At 42.1% G+C, this 26,695-nt stretch overlaps 1 protein-coding gene across 1 annotated transcript in view; it reads right to left on the bottom strand.

The window, feature by feature from the left end:
* Nucleotides 1-254: 254 nt before the first annotated feature.
* LOC122662145 (probable galacturonosyltransferase 3) overlaps nt 255-26,695 on the bottom strand; it is a 56,186-nt gene continuing 29,745 nt past the window's right edge. The window contains exons 4-9 of the mRNA XM_043857710.1: nt 3,573-3,632; nt 3,360-3,497; nt 3,055-3,180; nt 2,634-2,971; nt 1,602-2,547; nt 255-859 (exon numbers count right to left, since the gene is read on the bottom strand). Coding sequence (XP_043713645.1) covers nt 584-859; nt 1,602-2,547; nt 2,634-2,971; nt 3,055-3,180; nt 3,360-3,497; nt 3,573-3,632 — 1,884 coding nt within the window. The 3' untranslated portion in view covers nt 255-583. The remainder of the gene's footprint in view (nt 860-1,601; nt 2,548-2,633; nt 2,972-3,054; nt 3,181-3,359; nt 3,498-3,572; nt 3,633-26,695) is intronic.

Genomic DNA, 26,695 nt, shown 5'->3' with positions numbered 1-26,695 from the left:
CCCAGCCCTGAACCATTGGCCAGGGTATCTCAACCTAGGCCTTGTTCAGGCTCAAGCCTAGAGTGCCAAACTTGCACCCCTAACAATTGCAATGCAAATCGTCTTTTTGGGTTTTGGGAGCAGGGAAGGATGTATCTAATGGGAAAAAAATAAATTAAATTGACCAAAATACTTACGTTCCTTTTCCCTAACCTTTGCATCTAGGGCTATATCACATTCCAAAGGATCTCCTACAGTAGACATCGTTGTTTAGCAGTTGCAAGGAAGAAAAAGAGATGACCAATCCCTTGGATCAGATTCCAGAACCCAAACTATCCAGACAGGGTTGTCATGGTCTCATGGATAACCTCTTTCTTGGGCCTTTGGGGTCCATAGTCTATACAGTGGCAGAAGGGATCGCTCCTAGGTTCCTCCATCTTTATCCCTTCCTCAAAGAGTATTATAACAAGAATATGGACATCACCATGGATGGATGAGCAAATTCACAGAAAGGAATCAAAAGAATATGATATTCCTGAACTTACCCAGGCATCCCTAATTATAGAAAGAGCACATATTACAAAACACAAGTAAGAAAGAATGGTTATTCACTAATGCTGCATAGTCGAAGGTAAGTGTTATTAAATTGGACATATCTGGTCCAGTAGGACCTGTACTTGGTTACTGCCAGGTCCAGCCATGGCTTGTAATTCCCATTGTAGTGGATGACAGCAGCATTCTCTATCTCTGTTTGGTTGAGTGCTGGGTCATACCCAAGTCCCAACACGTGCCAGCTCCGATCCAGAGGATATGTCAAATTGTAGAATGTAATCAATCCGGGTGGCAGTGAACCTAGCTTCCAAAGAGTCCGGTCTTCATTCTACATAAATTTAGCTTAGCTCTATCAGCAGGCAGCATAAGCATTAAGAAGTTGAATGAAGAATTATACAAAGGAAAAATAAGTAAAGAGATCATCAATGTGGAAGCACTATAAAGAGCCTCCTCTGTTTGAAATGATCAATCAATGGGAAGACTTAGATTATACCATGAAATGCATCCTTCAATCAATTTAAACAGATATGAGAGTCTCAACAACTGCCCTTCCACAATGCGTCATCAATCTATTAGTAATTAAATTCTTAGGTCCTCTGTAATCAGGAAAGACTTTTTTTTGGGGGGGGGGGGGGTGTTGTGGAGTTTGTTCCTTTTCTCATTATTTTTGAAGAAGGAAAAGTTCACCACCACTCAAGGCTTCCAATTCCTGAAAAGAAAAATTCCTAATACCCCATACAACTCCACCTTCAACAAACACAGTACATGTTCCAAAAACCCAGAGGGGGGGGGGGTTAAAAGTGCAGATAGGGAATGTGCTATGGAAGTTGTTTGAGACATCCTTCTTGTTCCCCCATATGGAGCTTTTCATTGCTGGGAACACCAGGAACATCCAAGAATGTCTCTTGGAAATTTTCCCAAAACAGAAATGACTAAACAAGACAAATACATAACATGCAGCTTTTGCAAAATGATATATGTGCAATTCAGATAAAAATTATGCCATGTAAGAAGGTAGAAAACGAACAGTGGAGTAAAGACCCAAAACAGAAGAATGACAGCCTCCTTACCATGTCTTGCCAATGGTGATAAATTCCAGTGATATCTCGATTTTTCCACTCCTTCAAGTTGAAGATATTCATTCCAAATGCCCACCCACATGCATTTGGATCAAAATTTTGAGAGATCTTTGGGTTAGAGAAGTTGAGATACTTATCAAACCGATGGAAGCTCTCTTTACAAGTCTCCACTGCTCCATTCACCATTCCTTGCAAGTCAATAGACCAAAGAGGCGTTAAATCTTTCTGAACTACAATATCATCATCCAGAAAGAGGATCTTGTCTAACTTTGGGTAAACTTCAGGAAGGTAGAACCTTAGATGGTTCAGCATCGACAAATATTTGGGATTTCTATATTTGAGATTATCAGAACCAGCAGAAAGGGAAGATGGGTGATTAGCCTTGAAATAAAACTCTTTGATTCTTGCAGATTCAAGCTGGCGTAGAACCGAACAGTAAGAAGAATTGAGCCACTTAAAATCATCAATGTTCTCGACTTGGACTGTTGCATCTACAGGAGAATTGACAAGGAACCACATCTTCATGGCAGCAAAGTTCAGTTTATCAGTGACTATATGGAACACATGCTTCTCTGGTTCCTTTGCATGTAACACCGTAGAATTGACTACAACAGATGTGGCAAGTACATTGTCAGAGAAAATGGCATAATGGTAGAGAGAGGAATCTTCAAGCTTGTCTTTGTTTACAACTTCTTCACTTCCACGATCCAGCAAGAAATAGTCAGTTGTGAGCTGTAATGGGAGACAATGCAATGGCTTAGGAACCGTTTTTGCAGCAAGCTGGATTAAGAAAGCACTTTTCCTCTTTAGCTCATTTATATTCCGTTCGGTAGACTGCAGCATGGCTCTTAACTTCCTTGCTACTACAGCAGAGTCATATAATTGGTTCTTTGCCATAGATAAAACACGACCCATTGCTTTAGCTCGATCAAGTGCACTGAATATAGGAAAAAGAAAATATCATGGATATATCATTGAATTTGAACTTAAAACTGGTAACTGGGACATAGGTGTGCAAGCTACCCTGGGTGTAGCTCAGCATCAGAATTGGCTTCTCCAATAGCATGCTGGCTTTCTTTAATGTGTTCCATCAGGGATTCAAAGAGACCTAGATCATTCTTGGACCGAGCAATGGTTGCATATGCTTTGGCCATTATGTTTTGATCCCGCATAAGTTTCAACATGGAGTTAGAGTGCGGAGTTTCATATTCCTTTCTCCATATACTGTACTTTTCTGGGACCGCGGTTGTATTGAGCTGTTTTGACCGTTCAATAGCTGCTACTTGCATCTGTTTTTCTGCCTCTTTATTCTGGTTGATTAGTTCTGCAGTTCGGAGTTTTAGTCTTTCCTGTCGCATTTTCTGGAAGCCTCAAAAGTGTCACAAACCCAAACCCACCATTGATGACATATCAGAAGAATCTAAATAGAAGAATTGCTTTTTACCTGGCGTTTGAGCTTAACAGGGTTGATTGGAGACTCTGGTTGATACTGGATGCTTCCTCTCCCATATTGACGTTCAGTGACGCCTTCCGACGCACTCATCTCATGTTCGAACGAATCTTCACTTGCCTGAGAATAAAAAGTGGAAGAGAAAGATCAATCAACATCATACTTTCTTGAATCCTTATGTTGACCAAATAGAGCTGTTGAAGGTAAAATTTTCCTATATCTCAATTAGAATGGCTTTCTGACTTCTGGAGCTAATAGGACTCCAGCTTTATCTTTTCCCACTCTGAATACTGGAGTACCTGGCTAATTTTCAGCTCATTGTGAATTTTTTCATCAGGGTTCTCCCAGACCCATGAAGCTGATAAATCCTTGGATTTGACAGCACTAGTTCGAATAGCACCAAAAGCATCACTGTATGTCGCAATTATTTCGATGTCCTGCACAACAATAAATGACAAAAAGCATCATAACTCAGTCATCCCTGAGACAAAGGAAAAAGGTTTACCAATTACCTCTTCCCCAGGGTTATTGTCAACTTGATCAGCAGAACTTTTTCTTTTGTAATCTTCTTCCTGCTCGGCCATTTCATCCACACAGATAATGAGAGAAGGCAAAAACCATTGAGATGTCACAAAACAAGAACACAAGCGATGATTTTACACTCCTTGAAACAAATACAAAATATTCTTCCATTCAAAGCCTAAAATGGCATTCCATCTCAAGAAATTCACTAGGTCTTCTACTTACATTTTTATTCCAAGTAGCTCTTCATAGTTCTCCAAATACGAACAAATAAGTTGTTTTAGTAAACTGAGAATGAATATGCCAATACTTGTCCACACGTGATTTCATGTGTGTGCACAAATGTGCAAGTGTGGGGAACAGATACTTAATATCATTTTCAATATATTTCATTCATATATATCGATCAGCAACACCATATCAAGGTATTATTCATGAGAGACGATTAAATAGTACAAAGGAGAGTATCATGGTACAGATATAGCTGCATCCAAATACAAAAGCAAAACCAAAAGCAAAGGAAACCAAAATAGAAAAGATACACAGAAATTTGACATCACACAGTATATACCACTTCCAATAAGAGTCAAGGATTCAATCTTTTCCAATCAAATTTCCACTCGCATAAGTTCAATTCCATCCTACCAAAAAAAGTTCAATTCCAGATATGAGATCCAGTATTGGCACATAATTATGGGTTGTTTTGCTCTTTCCTAAAAGATTTCTTTCTCATCCTACAAGCCCCATAAGATAGGATGAGATACCATTCTCTGACTAATCAACTAACCTGGTCACAGAATCACAGCTCCAAACTGTGAGAGGTAAACTAAAATTCCATTCAATTCCATTTGTTGGATTGTATGGGCCAGAATACCGTGAGGGTATTTTGGACTTTTTACTACTTTTATGATATGTACAGCCATGTCGGCTTAGTTAGGGACAATTCTATCCATGTAATATTTTCTATTCATTATAAATATATGGCTTGGGGCCTGCCTTAGACTATCCAAGCATTCAGCTCTAATTCTATCATAGTTGTCACGGCGTCACTGCGATCCAAGTCGGTGGAGGGGTGTCTAATCGATATATCGACACACTGCCCGCCATGGCGTTGCCATGGCGATCATGTTGACCATAGTAGAATTGTAATTAAATCCAAAGTTGAATCGCAAACTAGTACATAAATCAAGATTTATAAGAGCAATGGCAAAATTGTTATTAAATCCAAAATTGAATGGCAAACTAGTAGATAAATCAAATTTATAAGAGCAATAGCAGAATTGTAATTTATCTGAAGTTGTAAAGGAGTGGCAGAACTGTAATTTAATGGAGTTAAAAGAGAAAACTGAATGGGCTAAACAGAATAGAAATAGAGAATATAGGGGGTTTTATATAAATAATATAAGTTGTCCTTACTTGCAATTTTAAAGACCTAATGTCTTCTTCAACCTTGCAATAACACGATAGAAAGAGAGGCAGAGAGGCGGTGAACTATAGTTCTTCCAGCAGAGGAAACTCCTTATGAAGACGATTCTCCCTGCAATTTCTGGAACAAAATCGCAGCACCAAGGTCTGCTGATCCCAATGAGAAATAGCCCCAAAATTCTGCTGGCAACCGAATGGTGAGATCTGAAATCAGATCTGGCGGATGTCTTAGTTGCAGGTTACTTCGAAAAATTGAATCTCACAGAAAGAGAGACTTCTGGATATGAAACTTCCAGGTATGGCTCACCCAAGAGAAAAGAACTGTAAACAACACCGAATATGAATGCTTGAATGACCAGAACCAATCACCCAGCCCCTTATTTATAATAAAGCCACAAATCATAACCAAAGTATGAATCCCCCCTAGTCCTATTCCTATTAGGAATTCCCACTTCAATTAGGAATCCCAAATAGAGATCGGATAGGGGAAAAATACAAAACAGAAATAAAAATACAGAAAAGATATAAAAAATAAAACACAAAACAACTAAAACAATAGGACTAAATTACCCCTGTCGGGTAAAGTAGCCCATCTCAACACTCCCCCTCAAGTTGGAGCAATGATGTCGATCATGCCCAACTTGACTAGATTGGGATGAAACTATTTCCCAGACAATCCCTTGGTGAAGATAACAGCAAGTTGATCAGCAGATGTCACAAAGGGAATACAAATCAGCCCATCTTCTAACTTCTCCTTGATGAAATGCCTATCTACCTCAACATGCTTGGTACGATCATGCTGCATTGGGTTGTGTGCTATGCTGATTGCAGCCTTGTTGTCGCAGTACAACATCATAGGAATAGGAACACCAAGATCTTATAGCAAACCTTTAAGCCAGAGTAACTCACAAATACCCTGTGCCATAGCTCGAAACTCAGCTTCGGCACTAGAACGAGCAACTACATTTTGCTTCTTGCTACGCCATGTGACAAGATTTCCACCTACAAAGGAGCAATATCCAGAAATAGACTTGCGATCCGCAGAACCAGCCCAATCAACATCAGTGTATGCCTCTATCTGTAGGTGACCATGTGCAAACAAAAGAATTCCCTTTCCAGGAGTTGACTTCAAATAGTGCAAGATACGAAGAACAACCTCCATATGAGAAGAGTAGGGATCATGCATAAACTAGCTCACAGTACTCACGGCGACAGCAATGTCAGGACAAGTGTGTGAGAGATAAATCAGTTTCCCTACAAGTCTTTGGTACCGGCCCCTATCAACCGGCTCACCCTCTTTTTCCTTGAGTCGAACAGTAGGGTCCATAGGAGTATCTGAAGGGTGGCAGCCTAACAACCCGGTTTCAGCCAATAAGTCTAGGACATACTTCCTTTGGGAGAGAAAAATGCCTTTAGAAGATCTGGCCACTTCAATCCCAAGAAAGTATCGTAGTTTCCCTAGATCTTTAATCTCAAATTCTTGTCCTAGGAAGGTCTTCAACCGTCTGATCTCATCACCATCATTGCCAGTAACCACCATGTCATCAATGTAGACTATAAGAATAGTGAGTTTTTCACCAGCCCTCTTTATAAAGAGTGTGTGATCAGCATTACTCTGCTTATAGCCCACAAAAATCATGGCCTTATGGAACCGGGCAAACCATGCTCGAGGTGACTGCTTCAACCCATATAGTGCATGCTTTAGCCTACACACTTGTCCTTGGTTTCTGTCACAAGAGAACCCTGGTGGAATGCCCATATACACCTCCTCATCCAGTGCTCCATTTAGGAAGGCATTTTTTACATTTAGCTGCTGCATATCCCATCCAAAGTTGACTGCACAAGATAATAACACACGAACAGTATTTAACTTTGCAACAGGTGCAAAAGTTTCCTGGTAACCAATGCTCTTGCTTTATACCTATCCACAGTGCCATCCACCTTCTGTTTCACCACAAACACCCACTTACATCCAACGGTTTTCTTCCCAGGTGGAAGAACCACAAGCTCCCATGTGTTATTTTTCTTCAAGGCCTCCATTTCTTCCATCATAGCTGCCTTCCACTTTCCATCTGATAGAGCTTCCTGCCAATTGTTAGGAATACGAACAGAAGAAAGAGAGGAAACAAAAGCACGAAAGGATGGAGAAAGGGAGTCATAAGAAACAACAAGAGATATGGGATGCTGAGTGCAAGTCCTGACGCCTTTGCGAAGAGCAATAGGTAATTCAGGAGAAGGAACATTACCAGGTGGAGAGGCAGGTTATGGATCCGGGTTCGACAATTGGATGGGTACTAGAGCAACGGTTGATTGAACCTGCTAATGTTTCCTTCCATAGGTCTTCACAGTACTTTCATCAATCCTCCTCTGAAATTCACTAATAGTCCTCTGGATAGGAGTCTGGACCGGGGTAGGTTGCTCCCCCTGAATAAAGATAGTCTCCCCCTGACTCAGGGGGAGTACTAGGGGTAGGCCGAACTGGTTCAGACTCGTGGTAAACAGACTGAAATAGAGGTGGAGAGTCAATAGTCAGCACATCTTCACTAACACCCTCCCCCTGAAGAGGTGGGGACTCATAATATGGAACACTTTCATGAAAGACGACATCCATGCTGATAAAAGTCCTGTGGGATGGAGGGTAATAACATTTGTACCCCTTTTGGGTAGCAGAGTATCCTAAGAAAATGCAGCGGAGACTACGGGGGTCAAGTTTACCAGGGGACCTTGTATTCCTGGCATAACAAACGCAGCCAAATACCTTGGGTGGGACTATAAAGGAAGAAGAGCCAAGTAATAGCTCAATAGGGGTTTCGGAATGAAGAACCCGACTGGGCAACCTATTAATTAAATAGGCTACAGTAAGGACAACATCTCCCCAATAAAGGGAAGGGACATTGCGAGCAAACAGAAGAGCTCTAGCCACCTCCAAGAGGTGGCGGTTTTTCCTCTCAGCCACACCATTTTGGGCTGGAGTATCGACACAGCTGGTCTGATGGAGGATTCCATGGGCAGCAAGTTATTTTTGGAACTGACCTTCCATATACTCTGTCCCATTGTCACTCCTCAAAATTTGAAGAGTGGCGTTAAATTTGGTCTTAACCAATTGGTGAAAATGCTGAAAACATGAACCTAGAATAGCAGTCTATAAAAGTGACATACCACTGATGACCAGAAAGGGAAACTTTTCTACTAGGACCCCACACATCAGTATGAACAATATGAAATAAGGAAGATCTTTTATCAGAAATGGGATAATTTGAACGTGTCTGTTTAGCCAAGACACAAGGCTCACAAAAAAAATCTTCCTTATTATAATTTTTAACTAATGCTGGAAATAAAGTGGATAAAATACCTAAAGGGGGATGGCCTGGCCTAGAGTGCCATTGGTGTAATTCAAAAGAGAAAGATGCTGGGTGACAGAACCTAGAAGGTAAAGCCTGTGTAGATGTAGGATCTCTATCAAACAGGTACAATCTACCATGCATTTTACCCGATCCAATCGTCTTCCCCAAATCCAGTTCCTGAAAAACACAATGAGTGGGAAAAAATGTCACTTTACAATTCAGGGATTTGGTGATACTACTAATGGAAAGAAGGTTAATCGTAAATTTGGGAATATGCAACACAGATGACAATGTAAGAGAAGGAGAACAATCAATGGATCCTTTCCCTGAGATGGAGGAGAGGGACCCATCAGCAATTTTGACTTTATCTTTACCAGAAGCAGGAGAATATGTATTAAAAAGACTGGAAGAACCTGTCATGTGATCAGTAACACCGGAGTCTCTGATCCAAGGAGTGGAGACTACTGATGCACAATGACTAGCAAAGGAAATACCTGTACAAGCAAAGAATGAACCTGAATTGGCAGCAGATGTAGTAGAGGCAGTGGATGTGTTCAACATACGCCAGAGAGCCTGGAGTTCTTCCTAGGAGAAACCAATGTCAGCAGTGGGAGTTGGAGCTACACTTTTAGTGTGATTGGCTTTGTTTTTAGACTTAGCACGACCACGTTTGGCCTCAAGATCAGCAAGCTTCCCATGTAATTTCCAACACTGAGCCTTAGTGTGATATGGTTTGTGACAATGCTCACACTTCACAGGCTCTTTGGCAGTAGTAGTAGCAGCAACACTGTCTAAAGAAGTAACGGGGTTGGAGTCAGTAGTCTGTAAGGCTGATCTCTCAACTTTGGGAGTAATCATCATGGCAGCCCTTCGTGTCTCTTCACTGTGAACATAAGAAAAAGTCTCCTCTAAAGTGGGGAAAGGAACCCGACCAAGGACTTGCACCCGAATAGGATCATAATCATCATTGAGGCCAACCAGGAAATCATAGACCCGAAACTGATCAACATAAGAATGATAGGCAGTAATGTCAGCAGTAGTAGTAGGTTGGAACCGAGCATAATGATCCAATTGCTGCCATAAACACTTGAGGGCAGCATAGTATTTAGTGACAGACATCTCCTTCTGAGTAGTATTTTGGAGTGTCTTCCTGATTTCATAAACCTGAACACCACTACCTGATCGACCATAAGTTCCCTTGACAGCAGTCCATATCTGAGTAGCAGTGTCAAGGAGGAGATACTGACTGGAAAGGTCAGTGGTTATAGAATTCAAAACAAATGACATCACCATAGCATCGTTGGCAGCCCATTTAGTACGGGCAGCACCTTCTTCAGTAGGCTGTTTGGTGGTGCCAGTAAGATGGCCAGTAAATCCCCTACCAGCCACGGTTAAGGATAGTGATCTGGTCCATATTAAATAATTTGTACCATCAAGCTTAATGGCAGCAGCATAGGGAAGAAAGTCATTCCTAGTTTGACCATCCCCTCCAGAAGTAGCAGTAGTCATATCTGAATCACCCATAATTCAGCCAGGCAGAAATCGATCCACTAATTTGAAAAAATCTTCAAAAAACTGAATCGAGTGTGAAGGATGGGTTTTGAAGTTGCAGCAATTTCAGCCGTCAGAATAGGCTGAAAATTAAATCGAGTGCTCCTCTAGTAGTGGGGAAGAAGTCCTCCAAAAATTAGCTCCTTCGGATGAGCTTAGAAACCCTAAATTTATCAAAATTTAGGAAAAAACACTGATTTGCAGAGAAATCGCAGGATGGGATCTAAATCAAGTTTGATCCAAAGCTGCAGTCTTCAATCAAGGAAGGGTGTAGACCAATAATGGTAGGAACCAATCTCCAAAAAAACAGAAATCAAACTATAGTTGAAGAAGTAGCTTGATCTCCAAGGATGGAGGGATTCTGCCGGCAGATTTAGGTCACACCAGTTGTCTTCGATCTTCAATGAGGTGTCATTGAGGGCAGCAACTAAATCTTCATTGGATCACCTCAAAGTTGCTGCCCTGAATGAGATAGAGAGTCCGAGAGTGGTGGAGAAGAAGAGAACCAGTAGCCGAGAGAGTTGGAGAAGAAAAACCAGAAAAATCGAGAGGGCTGCTTTTCAGATCAGGGGTGGCTCTGATACCATGTAAACAGCACTGAATATGAATGCTTGAATGACCAGAACCGATCACCCAGCCCCTTATTTATAATAAAACCACAAATCATAACCAAAGTATGAATCCCCCCTAGTCCTATTCCTATTAGGAATTCCCACTCCAATCAGGAATCCCAAATAGAGATCGGATAGGGGAAAAATACAAAATAGAAATAAAAATAAAGAAAAGAAATAAAAAATAAAACACAAAACAACTAAAACAATAGGACTAAATTACCCCTATTGGGTAAAGTAGCCCATCTCAACAAGAACTTATAAATCAAGTCTCAGAACCAGTCGATATGTGTGTAAGGATCCTATGATGGCTTTCCAAAATCTGGTAGTACCGCTCAGAAAGAAAAAACTCAGAAACCAGGGAACAGGGAGTGGTCTAAGGTTGGGGAAGAAACAAAAAATTAAAGAAGAAGAAATCGACGAGGGAAAGAGAGATAGGACACCATGGCGTAGGTCAATATGAACATTTTTCAAGCACCAGGATGCCATGGCGACCCCATGACAACTATGAATTCCATTCCTGTCAACATGGCATCAGAGCAGGTTTCGAATTAGGGCCTCTCCTCTCTCCTTTTTTTCAGCCTTCCTTTTCCCTTCTCTCTCTCTCTCTCTCTCTTCCTCCCTTTCTTCCCTTGTTTCTCTTATCCCAATAGGGCAGCACTGATGAGGTGATCAATCGATCAAGTTGCTGCCCTTTCTCACCTCATTCAATGCAAGAAAAATTCTGATCGATAGGAACCTCCCTGCATGCGATATCTGAAGCTTCAAGTTGTTTTTTTTGGATTGTTTCCCCCTCAACCTATTGGAACCAATTCCTTTTATCTTCAGCCAACTATTGTGAAGACCGCCTTGGATCGAATTCTCCCCAAATTAGGGTTTTCTCAAAACCCTGACATATATCAATCTTGGAGTTATAGGTTTCTATTGGTGCTGATATTTGAAGGACTGATCAAGCCCCTTTGGAACTCCACTCGACCAAAGTTTCAAGAGCAAACAGCAATTTTTTTGAAGGATTCTCCCCTCCATCGATTTCAACAAAAACAAGGTTTTTTTTCAAAACCCTGACAATGTCTGTCACACCCCAACCTGGTTAATAAGGGCATGGTGTGACTAGATGCCAACTAACACCCAATCAACCTCCAGGATGACAAGTACAGTACTCCCATTTATAGTTTATCATAACACAGTAATCAAAACGCAGCAGAAGAGAACAAATAATAATGATAACAGCAATAAATAGGAAGATCTGAGTAATAAACTTGATATTTATATAGATTAAAACTTGTATTACAACTATACAGTTCTTACAAAAGTAATACAAGTCAGAAATGTAACCAGCTACTATAAGCTTTACTATACAAAAGCAATTTATAAACACAAAAGAAACATAACCTGCTCCGTCAGGCCAGATCATAGGAACACGCACGCATCGCATATGCAGGACACATCGTGCATTTCAAACTCCTGCACCACACGACCCTCATCGGTGTGGAAGTCCGAAGCAGCGTTAGGTCCAACACCTAGTTTCTCAGAACCAACCATACCATCTGAAAAAGAGGGATATCCACAGGTTTGAGCTCCACTGAGCCCAGCAAGGGAAAACATGCAAGCAAATGCAAATAGTCCATGATGCATGTCTTAAACTAAACATGCAACTAGCAACAAATCTAGGTCTCATGAGGTTTAAGTGCTACTGTAGTAGGTATGATATTCTCAGTCCCGGAAACGCAAACCAAACATCGGTCACCCGAGAATACCACTCTACTATGGTGAAGACCTGCCAGTTCCGGAATGTACACATCAGACCCCAACAGACCCTCAATGTTAACCCTACTGTTTGTTCCCATTTTGGTAGTACTCTTCAGACCTGGGACAGTGAATGGCATTCCGGAATTACCCTTCAGACCTACCACGGGTTATCCAACACCTCACCCCTGTTGGCAAGGGTCGTAGTACTGGGTTTATGACAGCCTAACCATATGCATTTCTAACATGGATGACACATGAGGCAGTAAATAGTATAGTAAGCAGTTCTAGCATCATTTGTCAAACACATCAATATAGATCACAGTAAAAATTATGCAAATGCAGTATGAAATGATAACCTAGAATCATGCATTCATCTAATGTAAAAGAAAGCCCTACCCAAAGGTCTGATTTTGTTCGAATTCCTGCCACAGCTACAAAACTACATGACTAATACTACTATAATGATGCATGTCAATGGCAGCCAGCATAAACAGCAAAATAAGTAAGGAAACACTCTCAAAATAAATTAAAAATCCCTTACCTGGAGTTAGATGACTGTACAACTCTGTAGATGATACAACTCCCAAACAAACCTCACCCAACAGGAAATTACAATCCTAACAGGTGGTAAACAGCATGGATTAAACACTACATAAGTCTGGGATAAAGCCTAAACCATCCAGGATCCAAGCTGGGATAGTCGGGGCCAACCGGATTCAGAATTGCCCTGAATCCGGTGCCCTAGGGGTCACAGGCTTGAATCCGGTGGGTGAAACAATGTCTGATTTTTTAGGTCTAACTCATGGATCTTGCCATGCATGGAACCTAATCCCCCAAATTAACTTAGGGGAACCCAAGGGTACTGCCATGGGGTCATTTTGACCCATTTGCATGTATGATCAAGTCAAGAATTCCAATCATAGAGAATTAACAAAAGAGTTCTTGAAGTCTTATGAACATGGCAGATCACCAGAGAAAGAGGGCAAATGGGCACAAGAGGTTGGAGGTGATCCCCATTTGAGTTGGATGAACCCAAATTGAGTTAGGTTTTAGGGCCTTTATAGGTCAATCTATCTAATTTCAAGAGACTTGGGTTGATTGAGTCACAAACTCAAATGGAAATCAAAGAAGAAGGGAGGAATTGGAAATTTCAGAATTTGGATGGACCACCAACCTCGAGTTTGATGTGGAGCAGGTGGTAGTACACCACCAATGGTCCTCTCCCAAGCTCCCCAACTTCAATTGCCAAGAAATTTCAAGCCCTAGATCCTTCTTCCCTTTCTCCTCCTTCTCTTCTTCTTTTCCTTAGAGCAGAAAACGAAATTGCCTTGAGTTGAAATGAAATCCTAGACTAAGGGCAGCTTATATATGAGTAGGTTACTAAAAGCTATTTGGTTAGGCCCTAGGAGAATCAGTTTTTAGAAATAGCTTTTGTAAACTAATTAAACTAGAATTTATAGCCTAAAGTCCTATGTTTAAGTCACGGGTTAGACATATTATGATATAATTAAGGCCCCGGGCATGTTGGCACACAGGCAGCCCCGAACCACAAGGGATGTGGGTCCCACAAGAGAAAATTACGTTTCTGTGAGACCCACCTCTAATTTGAACCTTTTTGAACTTGTATGATTTTAGGTTCTGGTTCAATGTCCATGCTTGCCTCTATGTTGTGGGCTGCATCTGTTGTGGATTCGGATCAATCCGTTGACTCACCTATGGAGGATTCCGGGGAGCCAACACAGTTAGCTAACATTGAATCCGAAGATCCTGCCAGGTTTCAGCACATTAGCTTCATATGTCAAACATGCTGGATTGAGTATATGCAGAACCTCACAATCTCATAGGCCAGGTTTAGGTAAGAACTTATTCTTATATATAGGACTGATGTTTTAATAGTGTAATGGGGGGGCTGAATCGTGAATTTTCCCTTGTGGGACCCACATCCCCTGTGGTCTTGGGCTGCATGTGTGCCAACATGCCCGGGGCCTCAATTATGTCCTGTTATGTCTAACTAGTGACTTAAACATAGGACTTTTGGCTGTAAAATCCTGGTTTAATCAGTTTACAAAAATTCATTCTAAAAACTGATTTTCATAAGGCTGAACCAAACATCCATTAGTTATTACCTCATATATAAGCTGTCCTTAGCTTTTGAGATTCATTTCCAACCTAAGCCAAAATCGGTTCTGCCCTTTGGAAGAGAGGAAAAGAAAAGAAAGAAGAATCTAGGGTTTGTGAATCCTTGACAATTGAAGGTTGGGGAGTTTGGGAGAGGATCATTAGTGGATGCTACTACCTTTTACATAGCAAACACAAGGTAGGTGAGCCTTCCAAATTTTGGAATTCCTTTTTCCTCTCTTCTTCTTTGATTCCCTTTGAGCTTATGGCTCAATCTTAGGTAAGTTGACTTATAAAGACCCCAAACCCTAACTCAATTGGGTTAATCCAACACAATTAGACATCACCTCCAACCCCTTGTGCACCAATTGCCCTTTTTCTTTGATGATCTGCCATGTTCATATGGGTTTCAAGAATCCTTTGATTACCTTCTATGATTGGAACCCATGGATTGATCATACATGCAATTTGATCAAAATGATCCCATAGCAGTACCCTAGGGTTTCCCTAAGCTAATTTGGGTGTTGGGGTTCCATGCATGGCAAAATCCATGTGTTTAGCACAAAAAATTAGCCACTGTTTCACCCACCGGATTCAGGCAGGTGACCCCTATGGCCGACCGGATTCAGGACAGTTCTGAATCCGGTTGACCCTTGCAGTCCCAGCTTGGATCCTTAATGGGTTGGGGCTTACTCCTAGGTCTATGTAGTATCTAATTTATGTTGTTTCCTACCTGTTAGGACTATAAATTCCTGTTGGGTGAGGTTTTTGGTGGAGTTGTATCATCTTCGGACTAATACACTCATTCAACTCCAGGTAAGGAATTTTTGGACTCATTTTGAGTGTGTTTCTTTACTTAATATGTTGTTATTGTTGGCTGCCATTGACATGCATCAATGTAGGATTATTAGACATGTAGTTTTGTAGCTTTCTTTTGCATTAGATGAATGCATGGTTATAGGTTATCATTCCATACTGCATTTGTATAATTTACACTGTGATATATATATATATATATATATATATATATATGATGTGTTGACAAATGATGCTAGAACTGCTTACTATACTATTTACTGCCTCATATGTCATCCATGTTAGAATATATATGGTTAGGTTATCATAAACCCAGTGCTACGACCCTTGCCAACAGGGGTGAGGTGTTGGATAACCCGTGGCAGGTCTGAAGGGTATTTTCGGAATGTCATTAACTGTTCCAGGTCTAAAGAGTACTACCAGAATGGGAACAAATAGTAGGGTTAGCATTGAGGGTCCGCCGGGGTCTAATGTGTACATTCCGGAACTGGCAGGTCTTCACCATAGTAGAGTGGTATAATCGGGTGACCGATGTTTGGTTTGCGTTACCGGGACTGAGAATATCATACCTACGACAGTAGCACTTATACCTCATAAGACCTAGATCTGTTGCTAGTTGTATGCTTAGTTTAGGACATGCATCATGGACTATTTGCATTTGCTTGCATGTTTTCCCTTGCTGGGCTCAATGGAGCTCACCTCTGTGGATCCCTCTTTTTCAGATGGTATGGCTGGTTCTGAGAAACTAGGTATTGGACTTAATGCTGCTTCAGACTTTCATACCGAAGAGGGTCGTGCGGTGCAGGAGTTTGAAGTACATGATATGTCTTGCGTATGCGATGCGTGCGCGTTCTTTTGATTTGGCCTGACGGAGCAGGCTATTCTCTTTTGTGTTTATACATTATTTTTGTATAGTGAGGCTTATAGTAGCTGTTTATACTTCTGACTTGTATTACTTTTGTGACAACTGTATAGATGTAATACAAGTTTCAATCTATATAAATATCAAGTTTAGCACTCAAATCTCCTTATTTATTGTTGTTATCATTATTATTTATTCTCTTTCGCTGCATTTGATGTACTGTGTTATGATAAACTATAAATGGGAGTACTGCACTTGTGATCCTGGAGGATGGATTGGGTGTCAGTTGGCATCCGGTCACACCATGCCCTTATTAACTGGGCCGGAGTGTGACAGTTTCAGTCCCTATTACACTATTAAAACATCAGTCCTATATGTAAAATAAGTTCTTACCTAAACCCGGCCTATGAAATTGTGAGGTTCTGTATATGCTCGATCCAACATGTTTGACCTATGAAGCTTATGTGCTGGGACCCGGCAGGTTCTTCAGATTCAATGATGGCTAACTGTGTTGGTTCCCCGGAATCCTCCATAGGTGTGTCAACGAATTGGTCCGAATCCACAACCGATGCAGCCCACAATATTGAGGCAAGCATGGACACTGAACCAGAACCTGAAATCATACAAGTTCAGAAAGGCTCAAATTAGAGGTGGGTCTCACAATGTTAATCTAGGGGATTTACTTGTCAGCTACTGCTGATTTTTGGAGACATATATTCTCCCATTGAAAGAAGATTCTCCTCCAATTTTCAGCCCTTACCTTGAAGGAATTCTTGGGTTTCTCATCCCACCAACTTCTCTGCGATCATGGGTGACTCAGTTAATTCGACTGAAACTTCTGTTGGTGATGGCCAAGGCAAATCAGATTTTCATACCTTGCCTCCTAATCCAATCAAACTGGATGGTTCCAATTACATGTTTTGGTCTCGATCTGCTTCCTTTGCCATTGCTGGCCGTGGCCTTACTAGCCATATTAATGGTACCAGTGTTATGCCAACTGAGACTGGTCATGCTCAAGACAGATGGCTTGCCAATAAGGGGGTGCTCATGTCATACATCATTAGTTCAATGACTTCAGATCTTGCGCATGGCTTTCTTCTCCTTGATACAGCCTCTCAAATATGGACTGCTTGCAAGGAAACTTATGGGTAGCTTGGCAATGATGCCTAGGTGTATGAACTCAAGAAGAAGGTCCTTCACACTACTCAGGGAGAATTGTTAGTCTCCAAATACTATGCTACTTTGCGCAGCCTTTGGCAGCAATTAGACCACTTCTTTGGTTATCACCCTACTACAGCTGCTGACATTACTTCATACAAGAAGCATGTGGACAAGATCAGAGTTTATGATTTTTTAGCTGGTTTGAATGTGGAGTATGACAAATTCGGGTTTAGGTGTTGGGCCATAAACCTTTTCCGACCCTTGAACAATCCTATGCTTTGGTCTCCTTTGAGGAAAAACCGTAGGGCTGCTATGTTGCACCCTCCTATTACGTGCGACGATCGCCCCTCCGGACTCCGCCCGCTACTTCTCTTGCACTTGTTGGCACTCCTTCCGGTGATTCCACTATCGGCACTATTGTTTGTGAGCACTGTCACAAACCTTACCACACCAAAGAGAAATGCTGGAAACTTCATGGAAACCATGACTTTGAAACTAAGAGGGTGCCAAGAAAAAGCCAAAGAACAAAGCTCATCATACTGAGTCTGTTACCACAGCCCCTACTACTGATACTGGTCTATCTCAGGATGATCTACAGGCATTCCTACGTGTGCTAAGGACTTCTGTTGCTGCTGCCTCTACTACATCCGTTGCTACTGCCAACCCTTTTGCTCCTTCAGGTTCACATTTTACCTGGTCAAGTATTCCATTTGGTAGTCATTGAGCTTCTGTAGCTTCCCATACTTGGATCATAGATTCTGGAGCTATTGATCACATGATCGGTTCCTCTAGCCTGTTCAATCGTTATTCTTCCACTTCTGGGAAAGACAAGGTCAAAGTAGCTGATGGTTCCCTTTCTTCCATATCTGGAAAAGGAATCATCAACTGCACTTCCTCTCTTCCTTTGTCCTCTGTATTACATATTACTAATTTTACTACTAACTTTCTTTCTATTAGTAGTATTACTCGTGATCTTAATAACAAAGTAACTTTTTTTCCTTCCCATTGTGATTTTCAGGATCTAGGCTCTAGGAAGACGATTGGATTTGGTAAAGTACACGGTGGATTGTACTTGCTTGAAGATAGTCGTCCCTCTCCACCACCATTACCTTCTTCGCTACACCAGAACTCCTTGGTCTCTTCTGAACTTTACCAATGGCACTCTAGATTAGGTCACCCTCCATTAGGAATTTTAGCACATTTATTTCCTAGTTTGGTCACCCAATGTAATAAGGATGACTTTTTTTGTGAGGCTTGTGTTCTGGCCAAACAAACACGTTCAACTTATTCTTTATCAAATAAAAGGAGTTCTTCTTGTTTTCAATTGGTGCATTCTGATGTCTGGGGTCCTAGTCGTAAAACATCTCTTTCTGGTCATTGTTAGTTTATTTCTTTCATTGACTGTCGCTCTAAGCACACGTGGTTGTATCTTTTACACACAAAAAATCATGTTTTTGAATGTTTTCGGCATTTTCATAAATGGTCCAAACTCAATTCCAGGGAACTCTCAAAATATTGAGAAGTGATAATGGAACCGCGTATACAAAATCTCAATTTAAAAAATACCTAGTTGACCATGGTATTGTTTACTAGACTAGTTGTGTTGATACTCCAGCCCAAAATTGTGCGGTTGAGAGAAAAAACCGTCACTTGTTAGAGGTGGGCAGGGCTTTGATGTTTGCTAGACATGTTCCCTCTCAATATTGGGGAGATGCTGTCCTCACTGCAGCCTATTTCATCAATAGATTACCTTCTCAGGTTGTTGACTCCCGTAGTCCAGCTGCAGTTTTAATGGGGAATTCCTCTTTTGTTGTGTCTCCCAAAGTGTTTGGTTGTGTGTGCTATGCTAGAGATACAAAATCTCCAAGCAAACTTGAACCTAGGAGGTTACGTTGTATTTTCTTGGGTTATTCTCCAACCCAGAAGGGTTATAAATTGTTACCATTCCCCTTCCCGCAGTACTTTGGTTAGTATGGATGCTATTTTTCATGAGACCCTTTCCTATTATTCTTCACCACCGCTTCAGGGGGAGAGTTCTAGTGAAGATGTGTTATCCTTAGAGGTTCCTCCTCTTCTAGCCCCTACGGTTGCTGTCCAACCCCTTACGGCTGTTGTCCAGCCCCCTACGGTTGCTATCCAGCCCCCTATGGCTGCTGCCCAGCCTCCTTTGACTGCTGTCCAGCCCCTCATGGCTGCTGCCCAGCCCCCTTTGACTGCTACCCAGCCTCCTTTGGCTGTTCCCCCCTCATCTGAAGGGAACCCTTTACAGGGGGAGACCATGAAAAAGAGTGTTATTGATGTTCCTATTCAGGGGGAGCTGACTCTAGTCCAGAGAACTATTGGTGAATTTCAAAAGAGGATTGACAACTCCAATATGATCACCTATAAAAAGGGAGGCATCAGAAGGGGGCAGCTTCAATCCATTGTAGCTCCAATACCCATCCAGATGCCGGCTCAAGATCCAAATCCTTCCTCTCCAGGTAAGCCCTCTTCTTCCAACCTACCTATTGCTCATCGCAAAGGTACTAGGACTTGCATTCTGCATCCCATATCTCGTTTCGTTTCTTATAGCTCTCTCTCTCCTTCTTTTCGTGCATTTGTATCTTCTCTTTCTTCTGTTTCCATTCCTAAAAATTGGCAGGAAGCATCTACAGATGGAAAGTGGAAGACAACAATGTTGGAAGAAATGAAAGCACTACACAAAAATAATACGTGGGATCTTGTGGCTCTTCCTCCAGGAAAAAAAACAGTTAGATGTAAATGGGTGTTTATGGTCAAACAGAAGGCAAATGGGGCAGTGGATCGATATAAGGTACGTCTAGTTGCAAAGGGCTTCACTCAAACTTATGGAGTTGACTATCAGGAGACCTTTGCACCAGTGGCGAAACTCAACACTATAAGGGTGTTATTGTCTTGTGTTGTAAATCTTGGGTGGGATCTTCAGCAGTTGGATGTAAAGAATGCTTTCCTCCATAGGAAGCTTGAGGATGAGGTATATGTGGATATTCCACCAGGCTTCTCTAATGATAGGATCAGGGGCAAGGTCTGCAAGTTGAACCATGCTCTCTATGAGTTGAAGTAGTTACCTAGAGCTTGGTTCGGCAGGTTTCACAAGGTTATGATTTCAGCAGGATATAAGCAAAGCAATGTTGATCACACTTTGTTCATCAGACGAATTGGTGACAAGGTAACTATTCTCATAGTGTATGTGGATAATATTGTGGTCACTGGTAATGATGGTGATGCAATCAAGAAATTGAAGCACTTCCTTGGCCGTGAGTTTGAAGTAAAAGATCTGGGAATTCTAAAATACTTTCTAGGGATAGAGTTGCTCGATCTTCAAAAGGCATCTTTCTTTTCTCAAATAAAATATATCCTAGATCTATTGTCTAAGACTGGGTTGCTAGGTTGTCATCCTTCAGATACTCCTATGGAAGCTACTACAAGACTTTAGGAGAAAAATGGTGAACCTGTTGATAAAGGTCGTTATCAGCGATTAGTGGGCAACTAATCTACCTCTCTCACACACGACCAGACATAGCCATTGCTATAAGTTTGGTGAGCCAGTTTATGCATGATCCTTATTCCTTTCACATGGAGGCAGTCCTTCGTATTTTGCAATATTTAAAGTCTGCTTCAGGAAAAGGAATCCTTTTATCTCCTAATGGTCATCTGAAGGTAGAATCTTATATTGATGCCGATTGGGCTGGCTCTACTGATAGAAAATCCATTTCTGGCTATTGTTCCTTTGTGGGTGGGAATCTTGTCACATGGCGTGTTAAGAAGCAGAATGTTGTGGCAAGGTCCAATGCTGAAGCAGAGTTCCGTGCAATGGTACAAGGAATCTGTGAACTTTTGTGGGTTAGAGGATTGTTGTAGGATATCGGTGTTGCTGTCCATCTTCCCATGATACTTTATTGTGATAATAAAGTGGCCATTAGAATTGCTCATAACCTTGTCCAGCATGATCGTACTAAGCATGTGGAGGTTAACCGACATTTCATCAAGGAGGAGCTCGAAGCCGGACTCATCTGTGTTCCCTTTGTGAAGTCTGCTGATCAATTAGCCCATGTGTTCACTAAGGGACTAAGTGGCAAAGTGTTTCTTCCTATCTTAGTCAAGTTGGGCATGCATGACATATAAGCCCCAACTTGAGGGGGAGTGTTGGATTGTATGGGCCAGAATACCGTGGGTGTATTCTGGACTTTTTACTACTTTTATGATATGTACAGCTATGTCAGTTTAGTTAGGGACAATTCTATCCATGTAATATTTTCTATTCATTATAAATATATGGCTTGGGGTCTACTTTAGACTATCCAAGCATTCAGCTCTAATTCTATTCCTGTCAACACCATTCTCCAAAGCTATACTCACTGACGGGTGGTTACAACTTCTTATAAGACTCCAACAACTTAAAAATAGCAATTAAAAAGAAATAGAAGCTGTAGAAAACTAGGTAACTGAAAAACAACCAAATCCCTATGCATACCCAAAGCCCCTAAAATAAAATAAGATTGCAAAAATTACAAAGATAATCTAAATCCCCTAAATAATCCTACTGGTAACTACATCAGCGCGAAGTGCTGGGTGCAGAAATTTGGCCGAAATTACCGAAATATTTTGGTTTTCCAAGAAACCGAAACGAAATGGCTATCAAAATTTATATGCAAAATTTCACCGAAATAATTGGTTTCGGTAGAGGGCGAAATGGGGGTGAAATCTGAAATTTCGAACCTTGGAGACAAGGCACCACAACCATAATATAGGAATTAAATCTTCCCAAAAGTCTTACATTATGAGGTTTACTAGGCTGAAGAGACAAAACACTAAAAAATCTATTAGAAAACTAGAACTGCAGTGAACCAAAACTGAGAACATATGGCAGAAAAGTGATAGTAATAAGTCTCTCAATCCATCCAACAGATGGTGCTGAAACTATGGTCGAATGGAGGTTCTAATAGGTGGATTATGTGTCTAAAAGATTAAGGCAAACTGATGGTTAGATTAGGAGAAACAAGTGTCAACATAAAAAAGAACCTTAAAAAACAAAAAAAACAGAATTTAGTAACTCATACGAGAAGCAATAACTCACAAACTGTTGGTCAGATGCCTCCCAACAGTTAGTATGGATGGTAGAGGAGACAATATCAGAAAAGACAGGCCATCCAATGGCTGGATTGGAAGGACCGAAAGCACGAAGTTCCTGCAACTAGAATGGAATAAAACAAAAATTGCAGGATAGGAAAAACAAAAGAAAACTGGCAGAAAATAAGTGAGTAGTAGCAGCAGGAATAAAATAAGAATAAGACACAAAGGAAGGTTTAGAAATCATCCAATGATAGGCCACAATAGTGACGTTACTTGCTAGAACTGACAGAACAATAAAAGAAAAGGAGAGGAAGAAGAAGTAGAAGGAAGGGAGAATATGACCTGGCTTCACAACCAAGGCCTGCAAGAAAGGCATCGCCACCAGTCCCAATCCAAGGATTCACCACCTTGGAGCTGCTGCTGCTTCACCACAGCAGCCATCAACTTCCCAATGAAGAAGACACAAAATATTATAGCCAAAATCGTTTGGGGGGGGGGGGTGTTCTCTCTTTACTTATATTTATAACAATAAAGGCTGGATTACAATACAAGTAACTCTCTGTGTGAGAGTACTAAAATAACAACTCTTCTAAAAGGAAGATGTTATTGCTATTACATAAAAAGGAAATAATCAAAATAATAACTACTAGGTAGTTATTGACTTTAACTACAAAGAATTTATTACAAAATAGAAACTAAAATAAAAGGTAGTCACTAGGAGAATATTTCAGTGGATCTTCAAGATCCACACAAAATCTTCTAACAGAATATTCCACAGCAAAAATAAAAACTACCAGCAGTAGTCAAGAGTCACTGTTTTGGTTTCCTAACTGAAAACTAGAGGGAGCAAAAGAAGTAACTGAGAAGAAGAAGAAGAATAGCAGATTTGCAGTTGTCTGGTGGGATGTAGCTGAAATCTAGACAGAGATTTGAATTTAAAGCATTTTGATAACATCTTATACATAGTAAAAAAGATATTAAACAAAACTTACATGCAATTGTTTCAAATAGCACATTTATCATATTTTTGGAGTTTGATAATGCTAGGCAGATTCTCTCCTAAAAGATCAGAAGGATGGGAATATTATAAGTGGGATAGGAGTATTGAGTATAAGCATAACTCACAATTGGTTACACGTTCAGTCCCATAGTCCATGTCAGCACTATACCTCATCATGTGTTAGATTATTAGCCCAGTGAAATAGCAAATCTATGTTTCAAAACCTGCCCAGAAGACAAATTTCTTTTTCCACATGGTAGAAGATCCTTGGGCTGAAAGCCTGAAACTTGCCATGAGGCAGAAACGTATAGCCATTTCAGACAGCCAACTAAGCACACCATGCATAAGATTATAGAGTCCAGAAAACCTTTTGCAACATAATTTGTCCAGCAAAACAAAGTCCATCTATCTTATCCTTGTAATTGCAAATCGAAATTCGAACGAAATCTGTTGAAATTGGCAAAATACTTCTGTTTCCCTATAGGTCAAGGTATGGCCAAATAAGAAAGCTATTGTATTGCACATGACATCATTGCAATGTAGAAACTCTTGTGCATGATTTTTTTCTGAAACTATTCTCCATGGTTGATGTGTAAAAGACTGTAGGTTCTCTTCAGCCTGCATTATTGTATTTTCTTTACTGTTTTTTTCCCCTCTTTTGGTTATCCAAGAGAAACCGACTTATGGTGTTATCGAAACTCTCCAACATCTCCAAGGGATGAAGACGACATGAGCTCTCCAACACCTCCGACCATCTCGCCAGCCATCTCCACCTCCACCATCTACACTACCACCACCCCCACCCCCGCATACACCTTCGCCTCCATCATTTCCACCTCCATCACCCCCGCCTCCACCAACACACCCATCTTCACCCCTCCCACCGCTCATGCCAAACCAAAATCTTGGTCCTCCATTTGCTCGCAGCATCCTTCTTCCTCTGATACATCCCTCCACTTTGTCAAGCCTTCCTCCAAAGATGGAACTTCCTTTACCCATTGCCCCTCTGACCTGCTATCCCCTGAAATCTCCAAATGGCAAGTTTGCCTCGTAGGCCACTTCCTTGGACCCAGGCCCAACTTCAACGTTGTCAAAGCTTCCCTTACGAAGCAATGGAAAGCTCAAGGGGCTCTGGACCTTTTCCTTCTCGAGAATGGAGTTTTTATCTTCAAGTTTTTCTTCGACAAAGTCAAAGCTCGCGCTCTTGCTGGAGCTCCTTGGATGGTTGGGTCCAAACCGATCTTTCTCTGCCAGTGGTCTCCCTTTCTTCTGCTCCACAAGGTCGACCTCAGCTCCATTCCCTTGTGGATCACACTCCCTGGTCTCCCTTTACACTATTGGAGCCAAGAGTGCCTCAGCCGCTTAGGCTCGGTCATCGGATTCCCGCTGTACTCTGACGCTCGCACCTTGAAGATGGATAGACTCTCGTATGCTCGAATCTACATCGACATCTCAGCCGACAGTCCTCCTCCTTCTTCCATCTCCATTGTTGAAGATGACGGCTTCAGCTTCGAACAGCCGGTAAAATATGACTGGCGGCTCCCCTCATTGCATCCATTGCAAAGTTTTCGGCCACCAGTCGAAGGATTGTCCGGCAAAGCACCCCTCTCCTCCGCCTCCATCAACGATCTCGATGCCCCTGCGGTCGTCTCTTGTGCGACGGACCATCAACTCAGGTCTTCTTCCCCCTCTGTTCCTCCGCCGCCATCTCGCCCCATTGGGCTCTCTCGTAGAGGAAGATCTTCTTCTCGCCGTAGCATGAGGCTTCGCCGACGTGATCCCTCCGCTGCTTGTTCTCGCCCTCACAGAGTGTCGCCACTGCTTGCTGGTCTCGGGGTCCCTCTGGCCACTGTTGAGCTTGACGTCTCGTCTCTGCCAAAGCCTGCTCCTCTGCCCTGTGATCTGGACAAGGACCTCTCTTCAACCTCTCTGGTGCTTTCGTTGATGCTTCTGCAACTGGAGACGAGGCTCCCCCTTTGGTGATTGAAAAATCTCTTTTGCTGACTGGCTTGGCCCAAGACGACCTCTTAGCCGAGAATGGAAGATCTTCTACGCTTGCCGCCTCCTCTATTGTGACGCTGAACCATGCTTTGCCACTCCAGGCTCCTCCTGCCACCGTTGCTGCCGATGTTCAGGTCTGCGCCTCCTCCTGTGGGTCTTCTCTCGACAGACGTACCTCTCTGGTGCGATCGCCTGAGAACCTCTCCCCTTCTCCCCAACCCCTTTCCCCTTTTAGTAGTCGCCCCCCTTTTCTTTCTTTTCCTTATTCCCATTTACCCCCCCCCCCCCGTTTTTACCTAACCCATCACCCTACATCATATTGGGCCCTCCCCCATCCATGTGTCCTCTTAACCCTACCTCCAGTACGTCTTCTCTCCAACTTTTCAAGCCCACTCCCCACATAACCCCCAACCGGCCCATCTCTTCGCAGGCCCTTAAACCGACACCTATACCAAGCCCATCTCCCCTCCTAAACCAAGCCCACCTATCGTCATCTACCTCCGTTTCCCTTAGACCTACCCATTCCAACCTTCAAGCCCTTTTTTCTTCTAATCCGGCCCATTTGCCCCCCATCCTCAACAAATCCTTTTTCTCTTACAATCTCCCCATCGTTACCCCCCAGCCCACCTCTACCAAGCTCACCTACTCCTCCCCCCCTCCCAGACTGCCCTAACCCGTACTTCCTCTGACTCCCTCATCCCCTCCCCTCCTTTACCCTCTGACCAACCCGAGGCCTCTACCTTATCCGCTGAGCTGGCTCCCCTCCCCCCGGGTCCTCCCAGACCCTCTCCCCCGGGTCCTCCCAGACTCTCTCCCCCGGGTCCTGTCAGACCCTCTCCCCCTTACCGCCCTTATGTTCGATGCCCGGCTATTGCCTACTCCTGACGAAGATACCGTAGTATGCCCCCTAAGAGATCCTTACCCCTTGCACTTTAGCTCCCCATGTCTGCCGGATTCTTTTGGAATGTTAGGGGTCTCAACTCCCTATCTAAGCACCAAGACATTAGATCTTTTATCAAATCCACTCACTCTTTTTGCACTCTTCTAGAAACCCATGTTCTCCAAGAGAATGCTTCTCGCATTGCTGCCTCCATTGCTCCCTCTTGGTCCCTTCTCTCCAATTATAACAGTTGTAATATGGGTCTAAGGGTAAATCTGTCTTAGGGGTATTTTTGTCCTTGTACCTAAGGAATTAAGTATCGGAGCGTATCGTATCGTCTCGACCGATACGTCTCGGTATCGGTCATGGCCGAGACGAGACAGGTCGAGACGTATCTTTTTTTTTTAAAATGCAAATGTCTCGAATGTATCGGTATGTATCGACCGATACATATCGATACGATACGATACGGTCGATACGTATCGATACAGACGAGACATGATT

This window comes from Telopea speciosissima, chromosome 5, assembly GCF_018873765.1.
Source record: "Telopea speciosissima isolate NSW1024214 ecotype Mountain lineage chromosome 5, Tspe_v1, whole genome shotgun sequence".
Lineage (NCBI taxonomy): Eukaryota > Viridiplantae > Streptophyta > Magnoliopsida > Proteales > Proteaceae > Telopea > Telopea speciosissima.
Note: the sequence above shows the minus strand (reverse complement) of the source record. Positions and strands in the feature narration are given on the sequence as shown.